The following is a 9,738-nucleotide window of genomic DNA, read 5'->3' as shown; positions in this document are numbered from 1 at the left end:
CAGTTTCTTCAATGTCAGCTTCTTCAATTTCCTCACCTTCACTTCTCTAGCTCTTCAAGTGGTTTTGCAAAATTTTAATTTTTTGTATTAAATGACTTTTTGCTGGAAATACCTAGCATGGCTTCTTTTTAGCTATCTGAATCATAACTCTTTTTAGTATAGTTCACTGACCCTTCCATGCTTCCTTTATGCAAGGTTCTAGATAATTTTGAGGAAACCTTAAATGGAGCATATGTACAGAGCCCTTTCCAATTATGCAAGTGTCTATACTTAATGGCCTTCAAAAAAAAAAAAAAAAACCTAATCCTGAAAACATATGCATCTTCACTCCATCCTGCATGGCTAAAACCTTTGTTTCCTACAAATTGTATAACAAAACTGGTAAAAGCTTATGATTTACAGTCTTACAGATCTATCTTCAAATACTGGCTTTAAGATATATTTGACTCATCGACTCAGGTTCTTTGAGGGATATTTACTGATCACTGATTGGTGCTAGAACCTGCAAGTACCTGCGGTACCACAATGATTAAACGGTCCCTGTCCCCTGCCCTCATATGCTTAAAACCTAGCAGCAAAGATTATAGAAAAATAATTTGCAGGGGATAAAACATATAAATAGAATCAGGTACTAAACAGCTTTCCAAGTCATAAAAAGATTTTGACTTCATCATTAAAATGATGAAGACATAGAAGAGTTTTCATCAAAAGTTGATTTGATAAAATTTGGGTTTTTAAAAATCACTCTGGCTAGTGGGTAAAAATTGGATAGGAAGATCACCGGATATAGAGAGACCAATTAGGAAGCTGCAACATTAAACCAGATGAGAGATAATACCACTCTGGGAAGATAATCACAACCTGAACTATGGTGGGGAGCACAGGGATGAAGAAAAATGAATTGATTCAAGCAACATCTAGGAATTACAACAAAATGTGGGAATTGATTGGACCTGTGTGATAAAGAAACCTAAGAGTCAAGGGTGACTCCAAAATGTAAGGCTTTGGGGAACTAGATGGATAGCAGCATTATGATTAGGAAAGAAATACCAGTGGAGAGGAAGTGAGGTGCGGATCAAAATAGCAGGTTCTGTTATAGACATGCTGGATTTAACCCTCTGATGAGACACCCATGTGGATATGTCAAGTCAGCTGATTGAAGGGTTTGAAGTCTGGAAGAAAGTCTGGTCTTAGATTCAAACACTGTCAAAATAGGGACTATAATTGCAGCCGTAAGAGTGAACCCATTGACTCACGTTCATGCACAGGAAGAAAAGAGAGCTAAATTGTCTAGGACTCACCACTATTTTCCTTTTGTTGGTTGTGTCAAAAGCTTACTATTTCATCTTGTACAGAAACTCTGATATAAAATATCACACATGGGGTGTCTGTGTGGCTCAGTTTGTTAAGCTTCTTCCTTCGGCTCCAGTCATGATCCCAAGGTTTGGGAATCGAGCCTTCCATCAGGGTCCCTGCTCAGCAGAGAGCCTGCTTCTCCATCTCCCTCTGCTGCTCCCCCCTTTTGTGTCTCTCTCTGTCAAATAAGTAAGTACAGTCTTTTTAAAAATACAAATAAAATAAAAATCATACAATTTCTCTAATTTCCCAAAGTCTTTTATTTCAACAGATGAAAATCACTACATAAAAAGATATTTTGTTAATGAGTTAACAGAATTAATTAGATCACATATATTAATTGGATCATTAATTAGATTCTAATAATTTACTACTACAACTAGTGATACAATACATACACATTACCTACAAGGTAAGAATTCTCCCAGAGGGGGAAAAAAAAACCTTTAACCACAGTTATCTATTAGCATCTTAAGCAAAGTAACTCCTATTTAGAGGACAAAAAGCTTCTTCTTGAACAGTTATGTCAAGTCCAACAGAAAAATCAATTCCTCCATTCACGATATTTACGTGTATATTATTTTTTGTTTTCTTCTTAATTAGTCTTCCACTGTTTCCATTCTTTTTCAGTATTCCAAGAGGGCATTGGAAATAATTCAGCAAGAGCCATGGTATGAATTTTAAATATATCCATAAAATGAAACTCTCCAGTTCATAAAGTTAGTGTTTGTAACTAAATGTAATATTTATATTGAAGCTTTTTTAAAATTTAAGAAATTTTTCACAAAATCAGCCATACTGACAAAATATGATTATAATGAAACTTCTTTAACAGCCTCCAAACGAGTACAAATATTTTAACATCTCAATGAGTTTTCATAAATGTACTAGGGTTTTAACATCTGTGGCTGGGTACTATTGAAATAAAAATAATAGTCACAAAAATCATTCAATGAAAAACACTGTAGCATCTACACGCCACTATTTATCAGTAAAAATTTATTATGTATATATTCATAAGTTAACCAAAATACATAACTAATTATTTTGAGAGGAGGATAATTTATGTTGAAATTGGTTCTCAATAGAACGTTTGCAAAGTGGAACGAATACAACGTTTTTAATATTTCTTACCTGATGGGTTGCATTTTGATGAAATTATATTGTTTTACTAATTCTGAATGGGTCCATGGAAGATGAATTTCAAAAAACAACACTACACTGTTCTGTAAACACATTAGAGCTATGTATGTATCTATACAAAAACCATTTACAAATAACCACAAAATGTTGCAAAATGCCACAAAAATATTATCTCCCAATCTGTATTAATTTTTAGTGAAGACAGATTGAGTCCCAACACAGGAAAGCACATGTTCAAAGAAAAAAAAAAAAGAACAATTAGCAGTGATTAAAGGTTTTGAGTATACAACTCTTCTGCTATGTAAATAGTATATAGTATCTATAGAAAGCAGTCACAACTTGAAATGAGAAACTAAGTGACAGTTTGCATTTCTACAATTCTGAGAATTTCCACCTTCAATTCTAAATTGAAGCAAGTTTTCACTAAACGTGCACTTGGTTTCAAGAACAACTGGCTAGCGGAGTGTTAAAGATTTCCCCCATCACTGGTCAAAACACTGATTATCTAGCAAATTTCAGCTTATTTCCTGAAAGTCATTCAAATAATTGGTAATGCTCTCTGAAGGATTAGTCCATAGGAAGAATAATTTTATTAAAAAATACAACAAACAGCCCTCAGTTTCCTAGGGAAATTGATCTTGGGTAGTCCTTTCATCAGATGAGGGGGGCAGTGAACAGCACATCACCCCCGGTCGAAGCCCTGATAAGATTTGAAGGGCAACCTATCTAGCCACCGCTTTTTAGCAATGCTGATAATGCCAATTCCTCATTCAGGCTTCCTTCATTCTGGAAAATAGCCAAAGTGTTTCTCTCTGCTTTTACTCTTACTTTGACCTACCAACCAAGCAACTGGAGGCAAACTGTTCACTGTATCTTTGAATATGAGTATTTTTACCTAGCCTCTGCCAACCAGTTTTCCACAGATTACACTGCAGATGCTTCCACTTCGATCTTCTGTTTCTTCCTTTAAATGGGAAATCAGGATGCCCCTGGGAGCCCTCCTCAACCAGATTGACGGCTCTGGTCAGAATTCATCTACCAAGCTTCACACCAGAGTTTCCTTAGACGTTGGTAGCTTCTGAGAAAGAGTCATTGGGGCCATGGTTCTTTTTGACTTCCAGGTTCTTTTTAGACTTGAATGTCACAGACACCTCGGAGTGAATGGCATCCAACCTCTGCTCACAGCGGAAGGCTGCGAGGAAGGCCTTTCTATAGTTGCTGTTCATCCAGCCATAGAGGAGGGGGTTGGCAAAGGTGGAGCACATGGCGATAATGTGGAACACGGTGAAGATGAGTTTGTATTCCTTCAGGTCTAGGACTTGGTTGTCAATGTCGACAGCAAGCTGGAAGGCATGGAGAGGCAACCAGCTGACCGCAAACACCACCACCACACACACCAGCATTTTGGTGGTTTTCTGCCTTCGCTGATGGTAGTGATCACTGGCAGCTCCAGGGCTCACGTGGTTCTTAAGTTTACTCCAGATACGAGTGTAGGAAAAAGATATGATGCCCAGAGGCAAAACATACAGGATTAACAAGGAAGAAAGACTGTAGATGGTGCCATAGATGTTCTTCTCCTCACCAGGCCACTTCTCTGTACAGACCACTATCTCAAAGTCAGGAATAATCTCAATGAGAGAATACTCGCGGAAGATGGCCAGGGGGCTTGCTAGCAGAGCACTGATGCCCCAGGCCAAGCCAATAATCAGGAAGCTGATTCTCTTGGAGATCTTGCTCTCCAGGTGGTAGACGATACAACGGTGCCGGTCCAGGGCAATTACTGTCAAGGTGATGGTGGACACTTGTACTGCCAGGCCCTGGGCATAGGGTACCAGGTGGCATAGGACAAGACCCATTTTCCACTCCCCCATTAAGGTGTAGGTAAGAGTGAATGGCAAGCACAGGGTGTTCACCAGAAGATCTGCCACAGCCAGATTGGCAATGAAAAAGTTGGTTACTGTGCGCATGCTCTTGAATTTGATCACCACATGAATCACCAAAGAGTTTCCAATTACCCCAAGCAAGATGATGGAGCAATAGGCTAAAATGAGGATAATTCGTACCTCAATCAGCATGGTGCTGTCTATAAGCTCTGGCTCAGGGTCAGGGGCCAGCTCACCTCTAGGAGTGGTTTGCCGTGGATGATACTTCTCCACCTTCATTTCTTCCACTGTCTGGTTCTCATCAGCTTTTGCACCTACTGGACCCATTTTCAGCAACTAGAACAAGAACCTATAATTAAAAAAAGAAGAATAAGAAATATGGAACAAGGAAAACACAAGAGTGACACAAAGGAATGTCACAAATGGAATGGTTTCATTTTGATTAGGACTCAAAATATCTATCCCCTGATCCCTAAAATTGCACGTAGTTTAACATTTTAATAAAGCGGGCTCATTAATAAGTCTATTCACAAATATAGATGAATTAAACCAGGTCCCTGAAATGTATATTATGATGGTAAAATGTAATACCTGTAGTACGGTGAGAATGCTACCCAATTGAGCCAATCTATTTTTAAGTGGAATGAATGTTAGAAACTTTGCCAGTTAATCTTAGAACTCCTATAAACTCTTCAAATTAATTTTAAGGTAGATAAAAAATCATCTGCAATATCTTGACTGCTTTCAGTTTATAAATATAGCAACAAAATTGCACAAAAAAAGAGAAAAATATTAAAACCCTTTGCATGGTGTCTGGACCTTGGAAGTATAACCCTTTGCGTGGTGTTGGGACCTTGGAAGTATAACATATTTAAGATAAACTGAGTAGATTCCATTCCAGAGCCATTTCTTCTAGTGTTTGGGTTAGTGTTAAAAATAGGCAGCCTGTGTAAAACCGTTGCTTTTTTTTATTTATTTATTTATTTTTTTTTTTTTTATGATCTGAAATCAACTTCCTACTGACATGCAGCAGAATCCCACACAGGATCTATACGAAAAATATGTCTGAATCTGAAGTATATTTCTCTCTGACCTCTAAATATAAAAGTTCTGACCCTTTTCTTCCCCAGTTGCACTCACCAAGACTTTTCCTTCTGCATGCCCTACCTCAGTCAATGCTATCCCTATGGATTACGCCATGTACAGTTAAAAAGTAGGTAACCACCCTAGGCTTTGTCAACTCCTTTAGCTCCCACACCTAAGAGAACCCTCGGCCTGACCTTACAGACCTCTCTCGATGGTCCCCATCATTTCTACCATGTTGATTTTGTCCTTCTTGATTTCTTACCACAGTTACTCTACTGGTCTTCTGACTTATTTCACTTCCTCATCTCTTGCTTTCATTCATTCATTCACTTAACAATAATAAATGAGCACCTGCAAAATGCCAGATGGCTCCGCCCTTGTGATGCTTACACTTATTCTAACATGCATTCAGCAAGCATTCACAAACCTATGTCAGGAATCAGGGTTTGTGCCGAAGAGAATGACAACAGGATAGTGCCTTCACTCGCAGGCTCTTACCTTTGACTAGAGAGAGCCTACTGTGACATCAAAATTGTCTTTCTGAAACTCAGATGGGGTCATATCACTTCACCCATGTCTCCAGATGGCTTAAAACAATGTAGCCTACTGGTTTCAAATAGGAAATTCTCTTTTTCAAGCTTGTAAAAACATCCAGAGCCCAACATCATAGAAGTTCTGAATGCAGTCATAATGACAAAAGGCTGCTACCATTCATCAGAACCTCTTTTAAATAAATTTGGTTTTTATTAATCATAATAGCATCTACCTACATTGGTAGGTGAGTCATATTTATTCAGCCCACAGAACAACGCCTGGTTGGGCCCCCAGCTCCATCCCTTACCCTTCCTCTTGGAGGGCTAACTCTCACAGACTATATTTCCAGGCCCCCAAGTCATCCGGAGGCTGCCTGAGTTTGGTCATAGGAGGCATTGGCAGGAACTTACAAGCCAGAGAAAGGGAGAAGCCCCTGTATTCTTCTCCCTCCCTCTCTCCTCTGGACAATGACTCAGCAGCTGTTCTGTGGCTCTGGATCCCACAGGACTAGTCCATAGTGATTCTATTTCCAGTGGATGGCCCTGGTCTCTGGGCTTTGGTCACACCACCTCCTTACTCCCTGTGTCCCCCTTGCTGGAGGTACTATCGACTCTCTGCTCTTGCTAATCCTTGAGTGGCCTCAGCATCCCCTGTTTGGCTTCCATCACTTGTGTAGTCATGTCTCTGCATGACTTACATTTTCAAATAGGTTCTGTTTTGCATGATCTGCTGATAGATACCATGCATACATGCTTTCATCAATTTGTTCTCCCACTGATGGTTCTGCACATGTAGGTTGATACCACTGGCCTAGAGAAGATAATCTCAACTCCATTATATGACATACAAAACTTTTCTTGAACTCATCCCTGCCCATCCTCTGGCTTCATCTCTCCTGACATGTCAATACATATGTTATCTCCTGTCATACTAAACTACTTCCTATTCCAGCAATGCATCAGCTTTTCTCATGCCTCTCTGCTTTCCCTGCTCTGAACTGGGAGTCTCTCAGTTATCCCAACAATCTGTGTTCACTTCTACTATTGCAAGAAACACAAGCCACAGTGCAATTATCTCCCCACCACAGCAATCCCTTTCAGGACAGAAACTGGATCTGTTCCATCCATTGTTTAATTCTTAGCACACTATCTAACACATTAATTGTACTTAATAATTTGGCAAAACAAATGTGAAGCTAAAGGAAAGCATAATTTTACTGAATACTCGAAGTCAGCAAAATACAAACAATTCCTTTCCTTAAGCTGATTGTCTTTACAGAAATCCTTGCACTGATAATGACGTCCTTGTGCTTATTTTCTGGTTCTTAGGTAACTGCCTCTGCAAGAAAGCTGTTCCAAGGTCTCTCTTAAATCAATCTCTGATTAAAGCATTAAAAACTTCCAGTCAGTATATACCATAAGGAAAGCTCACACACACACACACACACACACACACACACACACACTTATAAGAGCCTTATTGCAGAGAGATTTCCATATACTCATATATTTGTTTTACTGATATAGTCTGGTTCTGTCTGCATAAATTTCAAATAGCTTGTTGCAAGGAGCCTAGACCCTCTCTTTTATTTGCCTCTATTCTCTAGAAATTAGAAAAAAAAAAGTGAAACTAATCATCTAAATCTTGGAGTGTATTATTTGATAGGCAATACCATTTCCCTAACCTAAAAGAGACTTTAAAGAACCCAATTAGTCAATCCTGACAACTCATTAGCAGGATTAACAAGACTCCACGAGGTCTGGGTTTGAGGTTTGCCACAAGCTAAACTGAGAGTAAGCCTGAGATAGAAGGATATTAGTTTATGTATTAACTTATTCGGGTTTTTCTTTTCAGTTCTATTTTCTCTATTTCAGAGCCCCTTTATTTAAACTTCTCTGCAGGAATGGTTATTGATCCACAGCCAATTTGCATATGGGCACTAATCACTGTTCTCAAGCACACTGCTGCTGGCTTTCAGCCAGGTCAGAGCTCTCCCTGGAGAATGTATCATTTTATGATTTTATGATTGGGCTTCTGGAAAGGTGGAAGAGGAAAAGGGAGTGCATGGAGGAAACTGACTGATTAAAACCCCAAAAGCACAAAAAAAAATAAAAGATAAGTAACCCTTTTTTTGAAACAAGGCAATAGGAAGCATCATCATCAGTCAAGTCAGTTAAGAACTGTGAATAGTATAGTTTTCTTGAACAAGGGAACCCTCAGAGTTTCTGTTACAGAAATATTTGTTTGTAGAGCAGGAAAAGGACTTCAAGTTTCCTTTTTCAGAAGTACAGAACTTCAAATTGCCTGAGTGGGAAACCAATTTCTGCTCTATTTACATTTGCGGGGCTTTTTGCAACAGGACTCTTATTGCCGCAGGTTGGCCTTAGTGAGACTTAACCCCCTGACAATCTCAAAAATCTTCCAGGAGTGTTTCCCGGGGGCGGGGGGGGGGACCCAGAAATCACACCACACACCTTACACTTAGTCCTAGGGAGAGGGGAGTGGACTCTTAGAATGCCACATGCAAGACATGACTGCTTCCTAAGCCGAAAGTTGAAAATATTCACCTAAGGGTCTGGTAAGGGATCACTTTTCCCTGTGTCTGAGCTTCTGGCTCCCCCTTGCCAACAGCATCGTCCGTGTCATCTCACCGAGTTCGACCGATGTGCCCCCCACTGCGCAACGTTTTAAAGCTTTTACTTTTGCCTCCTTCTCGTGCACCAGATGCTCCGACCCAGTGGGTGAGCCCTTCGGGTGCAAAACCAGCCAATGCTTAAAACAAATGTACAACAAACAAACTAACAAACAAACGATGTACTTATTCTTGAACAGCCCTGGAGAATCCAATAGGACCTCCTTTTGATTAAATTAAAAAATTAAATTAAAAAGAGAGAGAGACAGACAGACAGAAATGGTAACAACCTGCTGCTCCGGAAAAGATGATGCCCTGTCTCTAAAGGTCAAGGAAAGAAGAAGAACCCTCGGCAGCAAAGGAACATTCGAGCTAAAGTAGAAAATGGTGATGGTTTCCCCGCAACCCCCACCTTCACTCTAAATGAGAGGGAAAAAAAAAAAAAGTCACTCATGGAAGACCTCGGCCATACCCTCTTGTCAGAACCAGAGCTCTTCGTCCCGGCGGGTCCTCGTTCCCAGGACGTGCCCCGGGTTGGGGCTCAGCCCGGCGGGGGCTGGTCCCCGGACAGGAGCAGGTGCGGCAGGTGCGGCAGGTGCAGCAGGTGCGGGGCGACGGCGCACACCCGCGGTCCGAGCCCGCGCCCCCTCGCGGACCCCGCCCGCGCCTGCAACGGCGGCCTCGGCGCCTCCCCGGGGACCGCGGGGACCGAGCTCCGGGCGTCTGCGCCCCCGGTCCCCGCCCCGGCCCCCGCCCCGGCCCCGGTCCCGGCCCCCGCCCAGCGCGAAGGCGACGCCCGAGGGGGCCGACGTGGAGGCCGGTCCCGCGCGGTGGGGTCCGAGGAAGCCCCCGACCTGCCTGCGGAGGGGTGTCCCCGCCTTCTGTGGGTCTCCTCCCGGGGCGGCGGGGCGGGCGCTGCTGCAGCCGGGGGGGGGGGGGCGGGGGCGCCTGCGGACCCCGGCGAGGCCCCCGCGGGTCCCCTCCAACGCGGGCGGGCGCTTGGCGAGTCGTGCGCTCGGGCTCCGGGCGAAGCTCCGTAGGACGGGAACGCAGCGGCGACAGGCGACACGCTGTGCCTTTCTCGGGAATCTGACTCCCGGTCCC

General features: G+C 42.2%; 1 protein-coding gene across 3 annotated transcripts; it reads right to left on the bottom strand.

Moving 5' to 3' along the window:
• Positions 1-1,592: 1,592 nt before the first annotated feature.
• On the bottom strand, positions 1,593-9,310 carry NPY2R (neuropeptide Y receptor Y2). Of its 3 annotated transcripts, XM_077846471.1 has the most exons (3): positions 9,107-9,308; positions 4,619-4,731; positions 1,593-4,279 (listed from the first exon to the last, which is right to left on the bottom strand). In XM_077846471.1, the coding sequence occupies exons 2-3, from the start codon at positions 4,707-4,709 to the stop codon at positions 3,561-3,563; spliced, it is 810 nt and encodes a 269-aa protein (XP_077702597.1). In that variant the 5' UTR covers positions 4,710-4,731; positions 9,107-9,308; the 3' UTR covers positions 1,593-3,560. The 3 variants fall into 3 exon arrangements, with proteins under 3 accessions (XP_077702597.1, XP_077702595.1, XP_077702596.1); XM_077846469.1 differs by having other exon boundaries at positions 1,593-4,731; positions 9,107-9,310; XM_077846470.1 differs by lacking the exon at positions 9,107-9,308 and adding an exon at positions 5,820-6,915 and having other exon boundaries at positions 1,593-4,731.
• Positions 9,311-9,738: the final 428 nt, after the last annotated feature.

The sequence above is a fragment of the Canis aureus genome, chromosome 13, assembly GCF_053574225.1.
Source record: "Canis aureus isolate CA01 chromosome 13, VMU_Caureus_v.1.0, whole genome shotgun sequence".
NCBI classification, from domain to species: Eukaryota; Metazoa; Chordata; class Mammalia; order Carnivora; family Canidae; genus Canis; species Canis aureus.
This window is presented reverse-complemented; position numbering and strand designations above follow the sequence as displayed.